General features: G+C 42.9%; 1 protein-coding gene across 3 annotated transcripts; it reads left to right on the forward strand.

Annotated features, from left to right (window-relative positions):
- Positions 1-22,707, forward strand: nfatc2a (nuclear factor of activated T cells 2a). Of its 3 annotated transcripts, none has more exons than XM_078255820.1 (10): positions 1-544; positions 2,559-3,483; positions 3,623-3,791; positions 6,456-6,658; positions 6,784-6,956; positions 9,752-9,892; positions 12,919-12,974; positions 13,095-13,227; positions 13,830-14,552; positions 21,831-22,707. In XM_078255820.1, the coding sequence occupies exons 1-10, from the start codon at positions 487-489 to the stop codon at positions 21,884-21,886; spliced, it is 2,637 nt and encodes an 878-aa protein (XP_078111946.1). In that variant the 5' UTR covers positions 1-486; the 3' UTR covers positions 21,887-22,707. The 3 variants fall into 3 exon arrangements, with proteins under 3 accessions (XP_078111946.1, XP_078111944.1, XP_078111945.1); XM_078255818.1 differs by lacking the exon at positions 1-544 and adding an exon at positions 1,867-2,152; XM_078255819.1 differs by lacking the exon at positions 1-544 and adding an exon at positions 1,868-2,152 and having other exon boundaries at positions 13,830-14,546.
- The last annotated feature ends 2,201 nt before the right edge of the window (positions 22,708-24,908 follow it).

Here is a 24,908-nt window from a genome sequence, read left to right on the forward strand (position 1 = left end):
CTACTGTCTGAGAGAAGCCGCAGAAATGCCTTGGCGCAGGATCTGGAGACGTCATGGATTCCTGAGTGTGGGGCTTTGCAGGAAAGCCCTGAGTCTCCGACATGGACCGGCTCCAGGTTTCCATGGCAAAGGCGCACAAACAGGAGGAAACACTGAGGGAATCCCGTTATTTTACAGCATGGGAGCATTATAAACACCCAGAGCGGGGAAGGAAGCCGCTCTTGATACACAAGTAATCCTTATAGAGCTCGAGGAAGGGGGACTTCATACCAGATCCATTGCTGGAGCTGCTGCGGCTGCATGCTTTTTTAGAAAAGAAAGGGAGTTTGCGCGCATAGCTGCTGTGTCGCAGCTTGAAGTTTTGTCTCCTTTCGACATTTTTTTTTAACCGAAGAGAGTTTCTTCTGCTATGGTTATTAGCGGAAAGTAATTTTTTATTTTATTTTTATTTCTTTTTTTTTCTGCTTTTTTTTTCTCTCTCTCCAGATGTTTAGAGAGACTTGGATGCTGGCGCAGTACCACACCATGAGGTCGATGGATCAAGGTACTGCTGAAGTGTTGTGATTATCTGGTAATCAAACCATTTGATTTTTAATTGATAGAGTAGTGTGAGCCCCGGAGTGTTTTTGTTAACTCTGTGACGATGTACGTGAGCTGTGATGTCATGTGTCAGTTGTCTGTCTAACAGTTCCAAAGATAGATCGGATGTTGATGTTTGGGAAGGGACACGCTGCTGCAGCTTTTAGGTGATCCGCGCACAGCAGCGCGTGCCTTGGCATCGCCGGGAAACGCCAAGATATTCGGGGAGAAACATGGAGCCGCATATTATTGTATGTCATGTTACAACTTTACTTCATCGGCGCAAAAATAGGAGGGACACTTTAGATGTTAATGGAAAATAAAGTTAATATGACAGAGATACATTAGATGACATCAGTGTGTGTTATGAGAACAAAAAGTGCACATTTTGCATTACATTTTTTAAATCCCCTAAGCCTGCCTGACTACTCAACTGACATTGGGTGTGGCTATAATTCATATATTTAGATATAAGTGCCCTAATAGGCTACTTTCTAATATCCTGACTGATATGGTACTTTTGCTTTGCCACTGGTTCTGGTTCATGTGAATTGCACGCCCAAATGAACCCATAATCAAGTCAAGTCAGGATTTTCATACTACAAAAAGATCAGGAAATGTAAAGTTTGCTATGTATGGGGTACATAGTGTACGTAGTGTTTGTTTTGCTGACTGAGCATATAGGTTGCGCTGCGTCGCGCCGTGCGTCAATCTGGGGATTCCCTCAGGAGAGCGTTTTTATGAGCTGTAAAAGAGCGCATCTACACGTCGTCGTTGGCTAATTGATTTCATACGATCCAATCCACCGAGGGAACAAGATGAATTCATCCATCCATCTACCTCCTATATGTAGGCCACACACAAACCTGGAATGATGCGTCCCAACCCTGTTTTAACGGTTTAGCAGTCAGCACCCTGCTGCTGTGTCACTGTCCCGTGTCAGACACCCGGGGGCAGCACCAGCCTGTGTGCGCACACACACACACACACACACACACACACACACACACACACACACACACACACACACACACACACACACACACACACACACACATAGTCTGTCAAAACACTGACGCTAATCTGTCTGAATGGGGCAGTCAATTCATCACTTCCAAGCTGTACATCTCTGCTTTTTTTCTTTCTTTCTTTGACGCATCAAAGAGGAGGGGAGGCGTGATCACACACAGAGATGAACTCGAAACTCTGTTTGCATTCAGTGTTAAAAAAAAAAAAAAAAAAAAAATATATAGACCCGCCTTCATCTGAAAATAACTGCGGCGAGCTGAAACAGGAAACTTGTGTGCGGCTTCATCTCTTTGCACGGCTCGCCGATGCATCATTTGGCACTTGCACAGGTTCCCCATATCCAGCTCTGCCGCGTCTCTGTCGCTCTCGCCTGAACTCGGAGGGAGTCGTTAGGGAAACAAATTAAGACAGATGACCTCTTTTTACGACGAGAAAGACCTGGAGGAAGAGCTCAGCCGAGTCAACTGCCCTGATGAGGATTTGGAGTTTGAGTACTTGTTTGAATATGAACCACCTTGCTGCGACTTTGCTGCGGGAGATCAAGGTCTGTCTCTTTGGAAACCCGAGTTGACTCCTCTCCCTGTCTTGGTTATTTGTGACTGAGATTTAAAGCACTGTCTGGCCTGTGAGACTTATTCATGTGAATGGGGGGGAAAAAAAGAAAAACAGGAAGGAAATGTGACATGTGTCTTCTTGATGAGGGTTCTGACATGTAGCCACGTGAGAGTAAATGTCAACATGAAGAGGCCATTTTTAGCTAAAAGCTGTTTATTTTTTAAAAAGTTAACAATTTGACATAACACAACAAGATGTATGTCTACAGGTGGGGTTACTTGTGTCCTTTTAGAGATGCGCTTGTTTTTGGAATGATGGGAAATGTCTTCGGTTCCAACACTGATATTTTACAAATGTCTGTTTTGTGATGATTTTTCATCTTTCCTCCCGTGCAGATGACCCCAACCTTGCACCTCACAAAGTCCTCAGCCCTGAGTCTGAGCAGGGATTCCCCCTGGAGGAGGCCTCCCCGTACGGCATCAAGTCCTGCAGTCCCTCCTACAGCACAGAGGTTCTCTCTGGGTATGAGAACCAGGAGGCCCGACACTACCTGGACAATACCCGGCCTGCAGGCCAGGCCCTGAGCCCGCGGATCGAAATCACCCCCTCCCGTGAGCACTACAACCATGGCCGGGACTCCCTGCAGAACCACCACCTGAACATTAGCCCCAGACCCACCCTCACTGTGCCTGGCCATGAAAACCTTGCCTACCGTGAGCCTCAGTGCCTGAGTCCCGCCAGCAGCAACTCCTCCACCAGCTGGCACTCGGAGAGTTATTCCCCCTGGGCGTCTCCTTGTGTTTCCCCAAGCAACGGCCAGAACCCTGGAGATCTGTGCCCTAGATTACAGAACATCCACACTGGCTCCCCGCGCACCTCTCCGGGCACCTCTCCTCGCACCAGCTTAGCTGAGGACGGCTGCCTGGGACCCCGCTCGCCCTCTTCCAGACCTGGCTCCCGCTCCACCTCCCCACAGTGCAAACGCACCTACGACATGTACAGAAATCCAAGCTTAGTGCTTGGGCACCGCTCCCGCAGTCCCTCCCCGATCAGCGGCCATGAAGATCACAACATAGGCGCCCACTATACACACAGCAGCCTTGCCGATGCCATGAATGGTTTCGGCAATGGTCAGCCAGGCCTGGTGCCCACTAAAATAGTCAAGACGTCCAACCAGGTTTACACTCTGTACCCAGAGAACCACGCAGAAGGGAACTACTTGGTGTCCTGTGACCAGGACATAAAAGCCAAACCTGCGGCAGAGCCTTTCTTTGTTATCCCCCCAATCTGGTCCAAGCCGCTGGTTTCCAGCATCTGCAGGTAAATCAGCAGAAAGGCCAGGACCTATTGCTTATGGCTAACACACCTATCACAAAAGAAACATTTCCATCTTCTAAGCAACATAACTTTAATCATTTCCATGATTTCTATCCTTTTCTGTATCCTTCCTGTTCTGTAGCATCCCTGTGGCTTCTCTTCCCCCGCTGGAATGGCCGATCCCCAGACGCACAGACCAGTATGAGCTCCACATTGACGTGCAGCCCAAGCCACACCACAGAGCTCACTATGAGACAGAGGGAAGCAGGGGTGCAGTCAAAGCCCCCACAGGAGGACATCCTATTGTGCAGGTACGGCCAAAACAGAATAAAATAAACAAAAGTCCTTGATGCCATTAAGTAGTAACTAGTACCAAATTATTATTTTAACACTGCATTTATAGGAGGGCTTGTGTGTAATGGTATTTCCTACTCATTATGCACTCAGTGGTGATGGTGTTATTGCCCAGGTCCAGCTGTATGAAAATGACTTTATGTGAGTTACTCTGGATACTCTCATAGCACGTTTGCTGTTTTTCACTCTCTGAAACAAATGCCCTAACCCCAGACATACAGTATGGCACACTGTAACCACCCCATAGCCTTATGAAAACCTTCAGAACAGAACTCAGGTCAGTGAGCAACACAAGCTCTCTGATTTGCCTTCCAGCTTAAAGTAGTTTGCTGTTGTGCGCCCTCGCCCTCGCCCCCACGGTGCGGTTAAAAACCCACACAAACAGGCCTGTGTTCACGTTGTAACGGACTTCCTCTTACACACTGGTTTGTTGACTTTGTGGGTCCCGTATTAGGAAGCTAACTTAAAGTGTTGCATCACTCTCTAGACGTGTGTAAAAGAAAATGAATAGTGCATGTGGTCGATGATTGTTGAAAAACATTGTAAATTGGGGTCAGTCACAACATGGAATTAAAACACAGATTCAAAATTCTGATTTACACTGTTGCACTAGGGGAGAGAGGGAAAAAAAGTATAAAAGACTAGAGATATAAAGAGAATAAATAGACCTTTTTCACGGCAGACATGTTGACATGTCATAGTAGGAAAAGCACAGGTGTATTCAAAACCATTAATGATGGCTGCATTCCACTTAGGAGAGGCCCTGGTGTTGTTCATGCTGACTCACTGAACTAGCTTACTGGGACACACTGGGAACTGAGCCACCGTTAAGGTTATCAGTTTCAGCTGTGCTTTTCCTACCATGACAAGTCAAAATGTCTGCTGTAATAAAAGGTCCATAGTTACAGGGTTTCCCCCAGTGTATTGCAAGCCTGGTGGCCCACTGGGTCTAAGCCACTGGGAAGACATTTTTTTTTAAAACTACAGTAACAGCGGGGCAGCTGCAGTCATATTTTCAAATCTCCAGTTAGCGTTTAGCACTGACTTAATGTAGAGCCCTATGGAATCTGTCTCATAGCTTTTTTTTACGCATGCGTCCATGATTCTGTTATCACAGAAACTATTGGGCTCTACCTTAATGCTGCCATCAGGCTGTGACTGGCCCCAGCTGGGCCCTCGTCAGAAAAAAAGACACTTGCCACCTGGCTAAACAACCTTTCTGGAGGAAACCCTGAGTTGTATGGTAAATAGACTTGAATTTCGAAATTAGCCGTGAGACACAGTTTTGGCTCGCTGTATCGTCTAAGAAAAGGTTCAACTTCCCTTTCTTTGGGTTACCGGGGCAACATTTCACAGCTGTTTGTGTTGCTGATAGTAGGGACTTGTTGGAAATAAAGCTTCCCTCACTTCTTTTCCATTTTCTGCCCATCCCCAAAGGCCTCACCCTGAGGTCAGTTCTGCCTGGTTTGCCAGGCCAATCAGATGGTCAGGCCTGGCTTGCCACGGCTGCACTCCTTCACCCCGTCTTTCCCTTCCTCTTCTCCTTCTTCGCGCCCTGTTTTTCCTTCTTCCTCCCTCCCTCCTTCCCTCTCTCTCTCTCTCTCTCTGAGCCTCTCACCCTCCACTTTACTTTTCCTACACTGCTTTCTGTCATGACTCACTGCTCCTGCCACTACCATGACAACGGGCTGACTGCTCACATGGCCTGTTTGAGTGTTTGCAGTCCACTTCCTCTGTTTCCCTCCGTGTGTCAGCTACCTGGATGTGGAGCCAGCGTGCTCGCTCACGTTACCATAGTTTCTGCTCACATTCAGCGGCTGGCTGCTGGGAAGTCTGTCACTTGCATTCACTCAGATAATCATTTCTAAAATGTGATTGATGCATTATGTAGTTTTTCTTGACCAATCTTAAAACAAACGGTCTTAATATGAAAAAATACATTCTCCAGCTCTATAAGCATTACTTGGAATTGGTGTGGAAAGGCAATAGGACTTACTACAGTGACATTTTCTGTAGAAAGCCTTTAAAAAAACCAAAGTTGCCTGTAGTGTTTGTGCCGCCCCCCTCTGCAACCACTTGGTTGTTAATTTCTTTGACAAAGGTTATGCACAACACTGTACACACAAAAACAGCAATTATATGCAAGTTGATGCTTTGTGGTTTTTGCAGGTTTCCTCAGGAGGCACTCACAGGTTAAAAGTATCATCTCTCTCTCTTTCTCTCTGCCTCTCTATAAAGCTATCTCCAGTTCACAGCTTCATCTATCTGATTACTTTCATGCCAAATGTGTTAGTCGGGCTGGATGTTCATAAGCGTTTCAGTCAGGACCCCTGCTAAATTCCTTCATCCGGTTCTGAAAGAGCGAACAGGGCAAGGCCGTAGGATGGGAGCTCTCTGCTGCTTTCTGTTCAAGGCTACAGACGGAAGACTCATGTTTTTACATGTGATGTGGGTCTGACACTGATTAGCCACCTCTGGGGGGGGAAGCAACATGTGGAAATGCAGCGTTAGAACAAGCAGCTATGGAGAAACAATCAGTATAAAGTGACTTAAACATTTTCTTCATAGTGTACTGTATTCAGCCGATGCTTTTAAGTGATTCTGACTTTCTTTGTCTGCAGTTACATGGCTACAGAGGCAAGGAGCCACTTGGTCTGCAAATCTTCATTGGTACAGCAGATGAGCGCATCCTCAAGCCCCACGCCTTTTACCAAGTCCACCGCATCACCGGTAAGACCGTTACGACCACCAGCTATGAGAAGGTCATCCACGGCACCAAAGTCCTGGAGATCCCCCTGGAGCCAAAGAACAACATGAAAGCAATGTGAGCATTTTAAGAACGTGCATTTCTGAATCATTGAACATGTTCCCACTCAAACGCCTTTTTTTTTTTTTTTAAATGTACATTTCCATTGTCAGTTTTGCTTACATATTTATCCCTTCTGACAGAATCGACTGTGCTGGGATCCTGAAGCTCAGGAACGCCGACATCGAGCTGAGGAAGGGCGAGACCGACGTCGGGCGGAAAAACACGCGCGTTCGTCTTGTGTTCCGTGTGCACATACCTCAGCCTGGAGGACAGCACGTCTCTCTCCAAGTGGCCTCCCATCCTATCGAGTGCTGTAAGCTGTACACCTTAAACACTTTTATGATATGCCTTTTGTGCTATTTGTCACCTCATCTTTGAAATCGGGTTGATACAGTGAAAGGGTGTGCTTCCTGTTGAGGTTAAAATGCTAATATGCTTTATACTACATTACAAAAGCGTAATGATTCACTTGAAAACAAAGCCCTGTTTCTACGAGTTTACTATCTCGTTTCTGAATTAACAAGATGGTTATCTTGTAAAAAAAACAGGGCTTTTTTTTTTCTCAATTTAATGCATTACGCTTCCATACTAAATAAACATCGTCAGAAAGAAAGAAACCCACATTCAGTTTGGAGCTGGGCTGATAGTCCAGAGTCCTGTGCACAAAGATGTCTTTATGCAACCAGGGCTTCCATCCAGTAGGTGGGCGCTGCATGTGTCAGTGCCTGTGTATCTGTTTGTATGTGCGCAGTAGTAAAGCCTGTGTTTGAGGTACATCAGTGCATGTGTACACAGTGTTATTAAAACACCTGGTGTTATCAAAACCCAAACAAGAAGGCCCTTTATATGGCTTAGATTAACACCCTGGTTAAGACATAGCATTCAGCATATCAGTGACACGGGCTGCATGCAATATGCTCCTGTCATTGTGAAAAATCATTACGCCGAATACGATATCATTTATAATCGTCGTTTCCCTGTCTGTTTTCCGATCACAGAGTGGGCAGAACAACAGTTATTAACCCGTCTGTCGCAAGACGAACTTCAGAACAATTGGCATCAGTGAAAACCAAACGAGCGTAAAGTTGCTTACAATGCCATCTGTGACACATCTGTCAGGCCAGGTGATAAGCCCCACTGTGTCACTGATGGTGTGTTTGAGCAGGCAGGGTCCCTGCTGGTGTCAACCTCTTTGTTTTATCCGCTTGTGGTGCAGTAGGGCGGACAAACCTGTTCAAAGGTTCAGCTCGCCTCAGTGAGTGTGGAGTTTCAACAAGGGTACAACATGAGAAAGCAACACGGACATTAACTCCTCAACATACCCTAGACCCCTATATTCAAACCCTATAGAGCTCAACAGTGATCACTGACTTTTTTTAACGTCTCAGGTTCCGGAAATGTTTTTGCCCCGTTTCATATCTCCATTGACGTTTCATTAAATGCTTATATAAAGACTTTTAAGCCTGGACCCAAGCCAACCAGCTACGAGATGAATCGTGACCATGAAACTACGCAAAATAAAAAAATAAAATTTTTAAAACGGCAAATTGTGTACAGAAACGCAAAGTGTACAGAAATGATCAGAGGGCCCTATTTTAACGTTCTAAGCGCATTGGCGCAGGTGCGTTTAGGGCGTGTCCAAATCCACTTTTGCTAGTTTGACGGCGGTAAAAAGGGTCGGTCACCGGGCGCATGGTTCAAAAGGGTTGTACTTAGTGTCTTCATTAATTCATAGGTGTGTTTTGGGCGTAACATGCAATAAACCAATCAGAGGGTCATCTCCCATTCCCTTTAAAAGCCAGGCGCGTTTGTACCTTGGCACATTGCTATTATGATGGCGGATTTGCACCGTAATATTTTTATTTTTAATCTTCTGCATGTTTGTGTGCTGGCTGCGCGTCCCTGTGTGTGTAACAAGCATAGTGTGCGCACGCTGTGCACGAGCCTGGGTGCAAGATAGGGCCCATAGAGTTCGATGGTAGAAGCTCGCTCTAGCCGTTGGCAGGTCCGCTGGTGCAGTAAACCTTTCCATGGTAACAGCTAGTTCCACCAATCAGAGACATCGCTGGTAGGGAGTGTAGTTTTACTCTATAAGATTGTGAATAAAAACATGTTTTTCTTAAAACAAGGTTGACTTCATATGGACTTCTAGCTTCTACAGGAGCAGAAACTTTCTGTTTACAACCTCGTAGCTCGTGGTCACTCTATCTTAGATGGTTTAGACATTATGGCTGATAAACAAAATCCTTATGGAGAAAATGAATGGGATTTTACTTCCCAAACCACACTGTTGAGCTCTATACTCTATCCCATCAAGTGGAAATATTTGTTGTGATGCCTTGTGCATCATTTTATGCACACTTCACAAATATTCTACCTGATATGTTTGGCATCTTTGGACACTTTGAGATCTCCACAAGAGTTTGAAATAAAGTCCTGTGAGATTGTACAATGTTTCAATGCACAGCATGAGTTTGTATTGTTATTTAACAAAGATTCACCATTTTGAGCGTCACATACACTAGATAGTTATTTATTGCAGGGCTGTGGTATCAGATTGCATCAGACTGTTAGTTGTTCCTCTTACTATGTCCTCTTCCCGTACAGCACTTTACTGTATGTAGACCAAGGCAACCTCCATTATTACCTCTGCTTATTAAAACTGAAAGCTGATTGTGGAATGACATCAGCATCACCTCTTCTTTGTTAAATGCAGTCACTTCTTGGTTACGCATTGTTTGTGCTCTTGTGAGAAATCAATCCAGAGCTTTCAAATGAAGTGTTGCATGTTTTGCCCCTGTAGTTGAGGGCTGCAACTAGCGAAATATTTTCATCATTGACTGATTGAGTGCTGATTACCTTTTTGATTGATTAATGAATCTACAAAAAGTCAAAACATTCACAGCTGCATGCAGGTGATGTCTTCAAATGTCTTGTTTTGTCTGACCAACACTCTAAAGCCCAACAATATTCAGTTTACAAAGATATAAAATAGAGAAAAGTCACATTGGAGAAAGTAACAGGATTTTGGGCAATTCTTTCACTATGTGTGCTTGAAAAATGACAGACAGTAAATGTAACACTGCGCCCCTCTGTGTGTCCCGGCAGCCCAGCGTTCAGCACACGAGCTTCCCATGGTAGAGAAGCAGGACATGGACAGCTGCTCTGTTCTGGGAGGCCAGCAGATGATCCTGACTGGGCAGAACTTCAGCTCCGATTCCAAAGTCATTTTTCTGGAGAAAACCCAGGGTGAGTGGCATCGCCAGCTCTATTAGAGCTGGGCGATATGGAGAAAATCTATATTTTCTGATGAAATGCATTGATGTCGATGTTGGGGTGATATTGTAGAGTTGACTATTGATGCTTTCACAAAATATTAACACAATGAGAGTTTTGATACATAATCACCAATACTGTGGATATATGTAATGACTAAGTGGGTAAAGGCAAATAATAAAACTAGAACAGTCTGGTAAGTTCAGAACATTACATCACTTTAACCGTAAAGCAGCCTTTAAAACCAGGAAAAGACCACACTTGTGTCATATCGCAGTATCAAAAATCTAAGACGATATCTAGCCTCATATATCGACATTGATATACAGTAATATGGATGTATTGCCCAGCCCTAACATTGCATCACATCATCCCCCCAGCATCACTAACAACCTGTGGGAGAGAGTTGATTTTTTTTTTTTTATGAGATGGCTGTTCACATTCAATTCAATTAGCCAGGTATCTTGAGAAAGCCTGGGAGAAGAGAACAAACAGTTTGTTTGTATGTACTGTGGTTGGTTTTTTCTCCTGTTTCTCTCCTTCTGTTATTTGAGTATTTCTCCACATGATTTGTATATGCGAGACCGGGAGATGTATGTTAAATAGTGGTGTCTTGTAATCCCATATGGGATAGGCTGAATATTTGGCATGACACAAAGATGAAATGAAGCTAAACTAAACTATAGGTTGTTGGTGCCCGGGAACCTAACTTATGACTAAAGCTATGAAACCTTTATGGTCTGTGCATCTGTTAGTTCTGCTATTACACAGTGTCACACTAACACCACAACACCAGTGATAACAATGACTCGTAAGCATCTGTGTCTGTGTAACACGTTCATACCCCCCATCATTGTATAGATGGAGCCACATGAGCTATTTGCATGATCCAAATGATAACGCTGCAGCCTCACTTCCTTTTGCCCTTTCCTCACTGACCTCCATGATGTCTTATTACTACTCAGATGGGCCTGTTGTGTGATTATTAGTTCTGTGTGTCACGTGACATGACAGCTCTGGTTGACGCTTAAGGGCCTCTCGATGTAAGGAAAGATTTTTTGTGTGTTTGTGGCAGAGAAATGCAGCTTTTTTTTCCTTTTGTTATGTAACATTAGGTTCTGTCAAAGATCGACAAGACAGTTATGTTAAAATACTCTCTGATATTGTGACTCACTGATTCCACTGCTGTCTGAGAGCTTGGCTTTTTAAATGCAGGCACTCCTCAGGCTAGCTCAACTCAAACTTGGACCCGCATGCCCTGTCTGCTTTCATCTCTCTCTCTCTCTCTCTCTCTCTCTCTCTCTCTCTCTCTCTCTGGGTTTCCCTGCTGCTGTGTTACGACACACAACAGTAATGGATAGTAAGACCGAGTCGGAAAAAGAAATCCGACAAGGAGGGATTGCCATTGTTTTGGAGAGTTTCTGTATGACACAAAGTTCTGGACCAGTGCAGTTGTGAAATCCCTCTGAATGAGAGACAGCTGCCTCTGGCTGGAGCTCCCCTGGCTCCTGTGCTCGGACAGGGAGGGTTTTACGAAGGGAATGAAAAGCTTCCCCCGGCCAAGGGGGATCCTTTAAAAATGTCCAATACCGTGACTTCCTAATTGATACCAATTTTCTAAAACAAAAAAAAAATGACACCATTACGGCACAACTCTTTTCATTTATGTTTCAGCTCCTACTACGTGAGCCCCGTCTCTGTGTAACGTAGAGTTTTTCCTGCGTGTCTCTACGACGTGTAACGTCAGACAGCCAATCACAAACATTATTAGATCTTGGTAGAAGCATGCTGCGTGCTGATTGGCTCACTGACTATAATGAGATTTACTCTTAAGGTGTTGAAATTGGGTATTGAATGACGAGGCATTTTTCGATACTCGATACTAAGGAGGCAATTCGCTCGTTGCCTAAAAATTGTTGAATTCGGTACCCAGCCCTAGAGAGGGGGAATGACATGGAGCAAAGGGTCGCAGGTCGGAATTGAACCTGCAGCCGCTGCAGCGAGGACTGAGCCTCTGTACACGGGGCGCCATTCTACCAGGTGAGCTACCCAGGCGCCCCCTGCTTGGGCTTTCTCTCCAGCTCTCTCGCTCCCCCTTTCCACCTCCAGACACAGTTACCCCCAGAGGGGTATCCCTGAGAGTAGAATTGCAAACAAACATAAACACCAAGAAAGTAGTAGTCATTACGTTTCGTAAGATGTGGAGAGAGTTGATCATTAAAAATACATTTTGGGGGAAAAAAAAAAGAAGAAAAGTTGGCGAGATGTGTGGAATCCCCCTTTCTCCTGCTGACTCATTTAAGCCATGTGTTTTTAATTTGACAAAGGCTTTCCCACCTACAGCAACATTCAAACAGAACTCCCTGCTATCATGTGTTAGGGCATGTGGAGTTTACATTTACCAGCACATTTAGTTTTCTACTTTTTCACCTAAGCGACAGATTATATGTAATCTGAAGAAGTGCGATGAAACATTACATAAACCAGAATCGTTATAGACGGGAAGCAAAGCCTGCAGGTTCTCATTACATCCCTGCTAATGTTGGTGTTTCTGTCAGCGCTGCATTGGAGAGCACACAGGAGCCACACACAGCCATGTGTCTCTCCGATTAATAATGGATGACTACGTGTGCGGGGTGAACCTGCAGATCATCTGTGCTCGGTGGCGTAAGAGGAGGTGGTTTTAAAAGTGACATGCATCAAGAGGCCTTTTCATGGATTTGAAATCAGATGCTGCCAGACAGACGTTATAATGGCTAATGTATTTGAATTCTATCAAAATGAAATGAATTTGTTTTGAAAATACAAACAACTCTGAATAAGGTGATTCTTGATTGTTTTCGATTCCGCAATTTCCAAATTTACAGGCTAAAGACTCGCAGAGTTATACCACAGTCTAGTACATCTTGAAACAATCAACCTTACTGATTTATTGCTGAGTTAATTGCGACATTGTTTAAGACTCGGTTTTCACTTTCTCTTGTTTTCTTCTTTTCTAGATGGGCAGCAAATCTGGGAAATGGAAGCAACAGTGGACAAAGACAAGAGCCAGCCTGTATGTATTATAATACGACTGTTTGTTAAATACCTGTAAAACACACCGAACGGGTCAGCTGTCATGATTCACAATTCAAACCATGAGGTCTGTTTACAAACATAGAGCATTGTCTTGCAGAGTATGCTGTTTGTGGAGGTGCCGTCCTACCGAGACTCGTCTGTCTGCCATTCTGTCAAAGTCAACTTCTATGTCATTAACGGCAAGAGGAAGCGCAGCCAGCCTCAACATTTCACCTACACACCGCTGGCATGTAAGAATGCTGCTCAGCCTCTTTGTGCTATGGTTATCACAGTGTGGGATTTGACTGTAAAGTATATAAAGTAAGAGTATTATTGTTATGAGTTCACTGGAAATCTCAGTAGGTAAGGCTTTTTAAAGTACACACTACTTCCTCTCAGAATGTTTGCAATCATAGCTGCTAAACAATTAATGGCTCGTTAAACGTTTATGACCATGTCATGTCACTCTTATGTAGATACCTTTTAAGTAAAGTGTAACCCAAAGGTGGCTTCTCAACTTCATACACATAGTAAATATGGAACAAATAGAACCAGGCTAACATCCAAATCCAGTCCAAAGGGAGGGGTTTTAGGGATGGGGGAAGGGTGAGGCTGAAATGATTATCATTTATCCATTTTTTTTTTTTTGTTCAAATGTATTTTCTTTGTTTTGTTTTATTGTTTTCTCATGTAGTTGATAGCTGGTTTTATATTGATCAATGCATGTACATTTGTGCATACAGTTGGCGATCCATTAAGTTGTAACCTCACCTTATATCATTTTATGTAAATACCAATAACAATTGATCACAAAAAACAATGTTTACACTCATCTCTTTGATATTTTTTTCAGCTCCATCCATCAAGACAGAGCCCCTAGATGAGTATGAAGCGGACCACATGGGTTTTGCCATGCCTCAGATCTTGGGCTTATCCCCTCATTCCTACTACCATAACCCACGCAGCGTCCTCCACCCAGACAACGGCCTGGTCTCTGGCATGGCCTGCCAGCGTCTCAGCTCCAGCCTTCCCAGCCAAGACGCGCGTTTCCATCAGCAGAGCCCAGCCATCGTCTACTCCCGCGGGGGCAAGAGTCTGAGCGGCAGCCCTGGCCTTTATCAGCAGACTGGAGGGATGATGTCTGACCCCCACCGGTCGGTGCTGGTCCACACGGGCTCCCCGGCTCAGTCTGTAGGTCCCATCGGTGCAGGCCAGCACCCTTCCATCATCCAGTTCTCCCCCATAAACCACCACCTGCTCCGGGGAGAAGAGCCTCAACCTCTCTCTGCTCCGCAGCCTGACAGCCAGCAGATCATCTACTGCGATGGCTACTCCCCACAGGCAGCCGCCGCCCACTCACCCACACCCCCCCAGGCTCAGGCCCAGGCCCAGGCAGTGAACCACCCTGCTCAGCACTATCCCACCGTGATCCAGCAGCAGCCATACGCGCAGAAGACGCAGCAGAAAGGTCGGGCTCCGCCTGGCACGGGGCAAATGGAGGCTCCAGGAGACGGACAGAGGAGGGTGACGGTCAAGGAGGAGAACTTGGACCAGGCCTACCTAGATGATGGTGAGTGTAAGTTCATGCTTTTATACTCTGTGTGAGTGGGATAACATCGTATCGGTGTAATCGCGTAAAAAAAAAAAAAGCAGGCAGACAAGTGATGAATATGTGCAATTCCCTTTTAATGAAAGAGATCGATGATAAGACCCGCTGACAGAGATTTGACTTTTCCTAAGAACAATTCAAGGATATTTACAGTATGATCTACGTGATGTAGTATCCCTCTGAACAAAGCCAACAGAAAAGGCTCACACTGTTAAAACAATCCTCGACAGGAGCTGGAGTTATGTTCCACTCAACGTGGAAATAACAGGGATTATGAGTCATGTGTTTATACTTACTCTTGTCAACCCCATTACCCTCTGACAGAATGAATGTCAGGCCACATCCAGCAGCAGGCGGGAGGTTAAACCTCTTCCTTACTTTGGTTAAAGGTTCTCTAAACTGTATTGTGTTTTTTCAAGAAAATGCCTCTGAAAGTGGTACTGTATTTTTTTCTAATCTTTAGTCTGTGTCAGCAAGGTGAGTTTTAAAGGCAGTTTGAGGTTGTCATCACGTCGCTGCATTCAACAATGTTCATTCTGCACGCCACACATCAGGAAATCAGCTTCTCTCTCTCTCTCTCTCTCTCTCTCTCTCTCTCTCTCGCATTAAGGACAGTGAGGGAGGGAGAAAAAAATTGTCACTCTCCTGATCGCCTGGACATGTTGACACTGTTATGAAGTGAAAAACAACTTCCATGGCAACCATTGTCAAACAGTGGAACGGGCTGCCTGGGAGAGCTGGGGAAAGCCTCTTTGTTTGTTATAGTTGGCAGGGGCTTCTCCTTGGCCTTATGCCCCTCGATTCTGTGGGGGAACCCACCAGAGGATTATTTTATTTTTTTTTGACTGCGGGATTCTGCCAATCTGGCACAAGAAAGTCCTATTTGCAGCTGCTCTCCTCTAGAAATCCAGCCTGATCCCTGTAAGATAGCGGGAGGGTGGAGTGTAGTTCGCAGGAAAAGGGAAGGGAAGGGGGGGGGTTTTGTGTGTGTGTGTGTGTGTGTGTGTGTGTTTGTTTTACTATATTCGTGGGGTCCAAAAACCGGGGAATACAGTATACTTGTGGGGTCTGCACAGCCTTGTGAGGCCCAAAATGCTGGACCACACAAGGTTAAAGGGCTGTTTGAGGGTTAAGACTTGGTTTTAGGATTAGGGTTAGAATTAGGTTATAGTTAGGGTTAGGGTAAGGGTTAAGGTTAGGCATTTAGTTGTGATGGTAAGGGGCTAGGGAATGCATTATGTCAATGACGGGTCCCCACAAAGATAGTGAAACAAAGTGTGTGTGTGTGTGTGTCTGTGTGTTTGTGTTTTAATGGAAAAAATGAAACAAAGAAAAAGGGCCAGCAATGGAATTTGTGTTTCTTGGATGGAACTTGCAGGGTTTCCCTCCACAGTAAACAGCAACAGGGCTGTGGGGTTGTGAATTAACACGGAGTCAGAGGAACAGTCAAACTGGGACCCCTGTTTGATCCTCCCATTAATAGGGATGGGTATCGCCAAGGATTTCCAGAATCGATTAGATTCCAATTCACAAGGTCCCTATACGGTTATTTTCAATTCAACGTCAATTAGGTTAGGTTAGGTGATATCAGATCACTCAAACAAAGATAATTTAAACCAAGCCCTACCCATCATCAGACGGTGCGTCCCAAAGTGCCTCTGCATCTTTGTTCAATAGCACTTTACCTTCTTTCTGGAAATCTTGTAAAAAGGGTGACTCCCCCCTACCCCCCACATCATTGTACTTTTCGACACTTCACTGAGGGGAAAAAAAAGGGGGGACTTCCCGATATTGAAAACATTTTTTTCAGACGAAGGCTGAGAAGATAAGTGAGGTCAAAAATCCCCTCTGTGTTTGACAGCAAAGGTGTTGATCTGGACCACAGAACAATCATTTAAGTTGGGACCATCAAACACATTTTCACCAAAGTGAGATTGTCAACATTACTTATCGAGACATGTGTGTTTCAGTCTGTAGTCATTTGTGAAAAGAAGGTGATGCCACATCCTGGTATCGCTCCAGTGTTGTGGTCGATAACTGTCACATCTGAACATGCATGAACTGTGTCAACTTTAGTGAAGAGTGTTAAATGAAAGTCAGGTATTTCATTTTGTGCCAAAACATGGCACATCATCTCCCACGCAGAGGGCTTTTTCTGCAACCCTCACACAAGTTCCCATGCCTCCATTTGGTGCTCAAACAAGACAGTGTCTGTTGATAAATATAATATAAAATCAATCTGTTCAACTAAAAAAAAAGATACCTGTGGGTAGGGCTGCTCGATTATTATTTTGGTCAATATTGAAATCACGATTATTTAACACGATTACTCATTGACTTTTGGAACGATGTTGCATTTATTGAAGTTTAAAAAAAAAACAAACAGTGAAACAAATCAACAGTGAAAACACCTTGAACTGTGAAATTTCCCTTAATACTTTTCCCGTTTGAATTCCCCTTCAGAACACAAGACAAAATAAGAGTTTACTTGCAAAATGTAATGTGCAAAACAATCGTTTTTCTCGATTACATTGTTTTTATTATTGTTACGAGCTGAAATCGCAATTAGAATTCAATGAGTTGCACGGCCCTACCTGTCTTGCCTTTGGACCGCAAAGGTCCAGAACATCTACCACACAGTTTGTGAAAATAGCAAAAGAGCCTCTGGCATAGTCTCCGAATGCTGAGAGTGACAGATTTAGTGGGTGTGGAATAAAGCCCAGAGGCAGTGGAGCAGGTGGAATTGTTCCAGCAGGTAGAGATCAGGGGCAGGAGAGATAAAGCACACAGCAACAGCCGGGTGGACACGCATTAGTCTCAGCTCACTTCCATCCCATTTGAAAGGCTTGATCAAATACACAACCTAGCTGTATCCACACGGGGCTACAGCTGTATTGAGGAGCGCATGACAACTGCTTTAGACCAGGGGTGTCATTTCTTTTTAGTTCAGGGGGCAATTTACAGCCCGATTTGATCTCAAGTGGGCCGGACCAGTAAAACCACTTCAGAAACCCTATCTGCCAACCCTATCCTGTCAGGCTGATGTTGGCAATGTTGGTATTAGGGCCATTGTAGGAAAAGATACGGAGTGGGCTAATAATCCCAGGGGAAAAAAACTCCCAATTTCTGAGATTAAAGTCGTAACATTTACAGGAAAAAAACTTGATATTCAGATATTCTCTGGCATTAAAGTGGTAAATTTGGAATTACTTCTCTGCAATGTTCACACTTTGCAAAGTCATCCAGTGGGACTAATTGGCCGTATGTTTGATATCCTGCCTTAGACACTTATATTGATACATTTACAGTGTACAGTTAGTTTGTTCATGGGTGTAGATTTTGGTTTTGTCAGCCTCTTAAAGATATTCTATAAAGCAAAACTCACATGTCCATATGTACAGTTCAAGATTCATCAGTTGCTGTAAAAGTTCCCTCAGTCCATACTTTATTCCAAATGCATTTACACTGTAAGACAGGGAGGCAAAAGTCCATAGTTTCTTTACAGCAAGACGCTAACATGCTGATAATAAGCTGGTGTAATATTCACCGTACCATATTCACTATCTAACATTAGCTAATAAGCTCCAAACAGAAAGTACAGCTGATGGGAATGCCATTAGATTTGCAGGTATTTGGTCATAGACCAAAGTATTGGACAGATTGAAACTCTGACCTGTTGGTGGCGCTAGCAAAAAAGTGAGGTTATCACCATTGTTATTACAATTCATCCTGAGGGTAACATCAATGTGTGTACCAAATATTACAACAATCCATTAAAGAGTTGTTGAGACATTTTCCTCAAAACAACAAATGGAATGGAAAAGTTACAGGATCACCAAAGTTATTTGAATTTATCTTCTGGGCACCATGAATGTCTGTACACATTTCATGGCAATCCATCAAGTAATTGTTGAGATATTTTTAGTCCAAAGTGGTGAATTAACCAACCAACCAACCAACCAAACAAGATTTTGCCATCCCTGGAGTTATGCCACTAGAATGGGTAAAATGTATTCGTCAGCTCATCTGGGTTAATCAAACGAAGTGGGTATCTTCCAAAGTTAGTTTTCTTAGTGTGAAATCCCTTCTCTCTGTTTCCATAGACAGTGTTGCTGAACTTTGTTGGAGGGATAATAAAACAAAGAGGGAACGTTGTACTAAAAAAGACAGTAACATTTGTTTCAACTAACTGTGACTCCTCATAGCAGCTTCATTTGCACGTTGGAATACATGTATGCAGAGTGACAAAGGAATCTTCCTTTAGAATCATACAAGAAAGAAAGCTCTTCACAGCCAGTGTAGAGAGAAGGAACAATAACTGTGAATAGTGACTCTTTCACTTTGCATGTGCGCATTATCTGAAGACAAACCGGAGCACTTACACACCAGATCTGTGGTGAGATTGGTGGTTAGTTGTGAGTCCACTCTCTCTACTTTCTCTTTTTTTCTCTTCGCTTTTCAGCTTCATGCTGTCATTACAATCCCTCGTCAGCCATGAGCATACTACACACTCTTCTGCACACAAACGCGTATACTGTATTAACATGCAAATACTTGCAGACACAAACGCACACACATATTCCAGGTCGCAGCAGGCAGTGTGCAGCGACTGAGTTAGCTACTGTACAGGGTCTCTCTCTCTCTCTCTCTCTCTCTCTCTCTCTCTCTCTCTCTCTCTCTCTCTCTCTCCTCTCCCAGTCACTTGGTAAACAGTGCAGCTCATTGGTGCAGAACTCAGGAGCCAGACACTCACCTATTGAAGAGACTAGCCTGAGTGTTCCCCAGGCCAGCCTCAAACAGCCGATCCGTGCCAACCCTTCATTAGATTCAGTAAAGCCCCACTGTATGTTGCCCCACTGCGGCGCTCCTGCTGCTTCTCTAAGCTTGTTTTATGCTCAGGAAAAAATCCTGTGGCACCGTTGGGGAGATGAAAGTTTCTTTAAGGCATTAGGTGTCAGAGGGAATTCCACTACAGACTAAAATAAACAGGGATGCTGATGTTGTGACGACAGCAGAGCACCCGGTTTGGCTGCTCCTGCAGTTTTTGCAACCCTCAGATGCTGCTCTGGCAATAAAATGTGCTCAGTGTTGAGCTGCTGTAACGGGCAGTTTCTCTCTCACATCTGCAAATGATCAGATAGAAAAGAGAGACGGACAAAGTAGAAAAGAGAGACGGACAAAGATCGGCTCATTGGATAGAAGAGGATGTCTGTCCCATTGCTTAATTAGATTGCATAGCACTTCGCTGCAGTTGTTGGTGCTACTTCGTCATTTCAATTAGAAATAATAATTTTCTATCCATTGGTCCTTGTGTTTTTATTTACACCTCCTAACTGCTAGTCCTAAATAAGAATTTGCCATCATCTTGCAACTTTTTGAGCTAGTTTTGGGGCGATCTGTTCTGTCCTTCACAATCTCTCATCTGCTTAAATATGTGGGCTGTGGGTAAGATGGTGTCTGGTTTCATTTTACATGTTTTAAAAGTTCCTGTTGAGTTTAAAGGAATAGTTTATTATCCTAAGTTTGTTGATTATGAGGCTACAGCCAGCAGCCAATTAGCTCAGCTTAGTTTAAAGCCATAGTAGCTTGTATGCCAATAACTTTTTGACAAACTGCTAAATGCTGATCAATGCTGATATTTCAATTTACCATAGTGTAGCCTGTTGCCATGGTTACAAAATCACAGACACGATATGCTCTGTAGTGGCTTGGTTACAGGCAAAAAGCTTTTTTGGCCCAGTGTGAAATACTTATATTACTCATCGACCCTAATGGGTTCCCCGATGCACAGTGGAAGTAGTGGCACCGGCCTACAATGTCTCCTACTTTCAGTGTACAGCCAGCCGCGCAGCAGGCTTCCAGGCCTGGACTCCCAGATAAACACCAGAGCTCCACACAGACGCTGTGGCATATCTGCAGAAATGCCATGTCAGTCACACATACTCGTTATTCCTTCCTGCATTGAGTACTTTTACTTTTAATACGTTATGTTTATTTTCCTGATGATACTTACATACTTTCACTTAAAGCGTAACTCTCGCCAAAATGCAACCAAGGGTCTTTTTGTGAATGCACCCCAGTCAAACTTTCGTTTAAAAGCATAATTAGGACGGAAGTGCCACGTTTTAGATTTACCGTATTTTCGTTTTCGGTCAAATGGCCTTTTGAATGGGAGTGCTAGGGGCACTACTATGATCGCATCAAAATCACTATTTTTAAAACACTAAGAAGGCTCGACACAACATGAGACTTTGCTCCAAGTATGACCAGGGGCTCTACACATGAACAGCATTGAGAACATTGTTTGTGTACCCAGAGTTTACTAAAAAAGGTTTTGAATGACTCACTTTAGCAGTTTTTTCCACTCGCCAGTCAAAAAGTGTCGATCTCCGAATGCAGTGTAACAGGGAGGAGAGTAAAGGTGGAAAGCTCCTAAAGCTTAGTTTAGTTTTTAGTTTAGTTTTATAAATGCACGGATAATTCGTTGTTTTGTCGTTAGTGAAAAACAATATTGAACTTGTAGTTGAAAAAGGAGCCTCATATAAGTGACATTTCCTTCTATGGAGTCCGTTCATTCGCATTCGGAGGAACTGAATACTTCTTTTAAAACTACCTGTTACTATAAATGTGACGTTATGTCTGTGTTTCAACAGAGGTGAGCCGTTAGAGGTAGTTACACTTCCTCTTCACGTTACCTCTTGGATGTCAGTGGTTATTTTATCAGCACATACACAACAAAGCTTGAAATACTTACAGTACATGTTGGCAAAATGTAAAGAATCTCAATATTTAATTAAAAATTTATTTTGAATGCTTTACACAGGTTTCATGCCCCCCCCCAAGCACATCGTGGTTATATTTTTAAAACAATGACACAGACAGTTTCCATTACAACCCCCATCCTCTTCTGTTGATGTGTACACACACATTTTCAATCATGCGAGCAACAGGGAGTCATTGCTCACGAGCTCTTGCATTGCTCTGCTTCTAGTCGTTACTCAACATTAATGCAGCCTTTGTCTGACTTCCATCCACGCCCTGCACACAGATGTCAAAAAAATCAGACCCTCTCTGTCAACAGTATTTTAGGAATATAATCAATTTCACGTTTTAATGTTGGCTGTTTTAACCCTATTATTATTATTATTATTATTATTATTATTATTATTATTATTATTATTATTATTATTATCATCAATTGATTGTGTTGCTGTCTTAACATCCCTCTCTTTCTTTGTTTTTCAGTGAATGAGATCATAAGAAAGGATCTGACGGGCGTTCAGGCCAGAGGGCAGACATAGAGCAGGAAAATGCCGACAACACCCCCACCGCCACCCCCCTCCCGACACACACACACACACACACACACACACACACACACACATGATACACACACAGACAGTCTTCAACCTTCCACTGGTGACGCAAATCCACCAAAAATCAGACCTTCTCTTCCTCGTTTTCTTTAGCCACAGAAATAGAAATATCAACTCCTGGCTGCTGTGTTTGCTTTGGATGCTTTCCTGCAATAAACCGTCTCATTTGACAAACAGAAGAATTCATTTGACCCATAACGTCTGTCACCAACACCCAGCAGCAGGTTTCCAACCAACCAATGAGAAACAACAGGTAAATGTGCCTTAAGTTTTAGATTTTAATTTTACAAAGATGAAACAAAATAAAGCATTAGCCATTCTGTCAGGCAATAAAGCTCACACCTGTTTGCCTCCCACATGTGCCTAATACCGGTGAATGACCGTTATGTAGCATCATTTTGAAGTAAACTGGTTGGTCAACAGCTTCTATTTCCTACCAAAGATTCAGCTCAATTACAATACATCACATGTGTCTTGTGGCCAACAGCTTGCCATCTTTTTGTTTCATTCTTCTTGCATAAAGTGTGTACTACACTCTGTGTGTAAGTACACTCTCTGTTCTACATGAAAAGATTGCCCTAAGCTTTAATGCTGATCATCTCATTTTAAGTGCAGTTTTCTAATGGAAGTGAAGTGCACCCTGCCTTAACCGTACACAAATGAACTATTGTGATGCCTCCTAATATGCACTGTTTTCAATAACAGGGGGGTCAATGTTATTACTTTTTTTTTTATATATATATATATATATATATAATATTTGAGTCATGTGAATAATGTACCATTTTCTATTTTAAAAAAAAATATTGCATTATATTCAGGTTATAATGCCGAAGTGGCTTCACAGGGGCCTGTCATGCTACATTTTTAAAATGCCCCCTATGCCCAAGTTTTTTTTCTTTCAATCTTGCATTGAAAATGATTTAGAAATGTATCTTAAGTCTGGCTCGTGCAAGCTGAAGTAAGAGATTTTGTACTCTCAGATTTTTAAAATGGTTTTCTCTTTTTTTAATCAAATATGTTTGTCTATTTTATTTGTATTTCTCTTCAAGATGATTGTAATAACATCGGGGACTGCTTTCATAGTCTCCAACCAAATATTCCAAAGCTTATACTGTGCGTATTGTGATGTGTATAGTTGAATTTATCCAGAATGACAATCAGTATACTCAGAGCTCCATGCCTGCCCATGCAGAAGCTTAATGCTTGCTGATGTAAAGAGCATACATTTTATTTCCTGTAATTGTCATTGTAATGTATACACACTGTAAGCACAGTAGGGAAACACAGTGTGTATATGTGCTAAAACAGTTTGCTTTGATGAAGAAAAAGCTGTAGTTATTAAAACAATACTTTTAAAAAAATATTTCACTGAGTGAATTGGAGTACATTAAAAGTGCCATTTGTATGATTGCAAAGAGGAAAACATGTTGCAAATGAAGTAAAGTTGTAAAAACACAATAGAAGTTAAAATGTAAGACTCTTAAATCTTTTTTTAATATTTGATATGGACCTATTTCATAGAAATGGTGATTTTGTAAATGAGCAAAGCTAATATTGATGTATTGATGATATTTCTCATTGAGCCAATGCATTTGACATTTCTTGAATGTAATCTACATAAAATCATGTTCCCCTTTTCTGTAAATATTAGATACAAAGTGTTATTGTCCATGTGCTACGATAAGGTTTGAGTAGACTAAAATGGAAACAATCTGTTCTCTGTCAAGTATCTTTTACATGTGTTTATAATATACGCAATGTTATACTTATCATCATATCTTGTATCTGTTTTACTACAATGTAAAACTTTGGGTTTTTTTTCTATAGTGAATTATGACACATTGCCTAAAACTTTTAAGTCTCCCTTTTAATATGTTCAATTTTTGTTTATGCATTTGTTATTATTTTACAATCCTTAAAGAAATCATTGGTAATGAAAATGTCATTAATGCTTTCTTATTTTATTTTCTGTGTGGATAGTTGTCATGTATTTGTTTCATTTTGAGTCTACTAGACTTTGTGCCTCCCTAAAAAGTCTCTGTCTCGTGCTATTTTTTGTATCCTTAAAAGTAATAAATAATAACCATATACATCATTGTTGTTCTTGTTTTAATGTATCATTCCTCTCCAGTTTCTCTCATGAATGAATTAATGAATATTTCTCATGCATTGAAGGTCCTGATCCCAGAACATTTAAAGGTCCTGACACACCAACCCGACAGCCGACCGTTGGCAGAAAATAGTAATTGTAGTATGCAATACAATGGTAATTTTCGACTTGTTCGAAATACGATCTCGTATTTTACGAAAATAGTTCACTGAAACGTTTTCTGAAAACATTTTATGTGATAAATAGGCCATGCAGTTGCTGAATGTGTCTTCATTTCAGACCGACAAAGGTCAGTTAAAAAGATTTTCGTCAGATTTTGAGAGGCGTCCGTCGCTCATCCTGCTCGTCATTTTCGGGTTAGCGAATCAGATTGGTCATTGAGTCCGACTGCCCACCCTCTGACCCAGCAAGTCAGGTCGGCCAAAATGAAGGCCGATGGCTCCTCTGACGGATGGCGGCACGGAACACACTAAACAGACTCGAGTTACCGACCTCGCCAGACTGTCCGACGGCCGATTATCGGATTGGTGTGTCAGGGACTTTAGGTTGTCCGATAGTAGTGTGTGCAGTAAGGGAAGACCGGGGGGAAGTTATAACAATTTTTGGTTTTAATGTCATTACTCAAAAACCTCTTGAACTATTTGGATTACATTTTTATCTGGGTAACTTATATCTGTGTTCTACTGAGAAAGTCCTCCCCGAAAAACAACTTTATAAGTCCTATGTACAATGAGTATAAAACGCCCCTGTGAGTCGCATTACCTGCCACCACTAGGGGGTGCTGATTTATAAAATGCTCCTATGGGTCGTAAGAGAGGGTAGGAATAAACGAAC

Source organism: Sander vitreus, chromosome 7, assembly GCF_031162955.1.
Source record: "Sander vitreus isolate 19-12246 chromosome 7, sanVit1, whole genome shotgun sequence".
In the NCBI taxonomy this organism is placed as follows: Eukaryota; Metazoa; Chordata; class Actinopteri; order Perciformes; family Percidae; genus Sander; species Sander vitreus.

What these genes read in the sequence shown, in the direction of transcription:
- nfatc2a (XM_078255818.1), top strand. Translation starts at nt 2,020, where the DNA reads ATGACCTCTTTTTACGACGAGAAAGACCTGGAGGAAGAGCTCAGCCGA. An exon ending in CTCCCATCCTATCGAGTGCT is followed by an intron (nt 6,957 to 9,751) that starts GTAAGCTGTACA and finishes GTGTCCCGGCAG; the next exon opens with CCCAGCGTTCAGCACACGAG. An exon ending in CACCTACACACCGCTGGCAT is followed by an intron (nt 13,228 to 13,829) that starts GTAAGAATGCTG and finishes TATTTTTTTCAG; the next exon opens with CTCCATCCATCAAGACAGAG.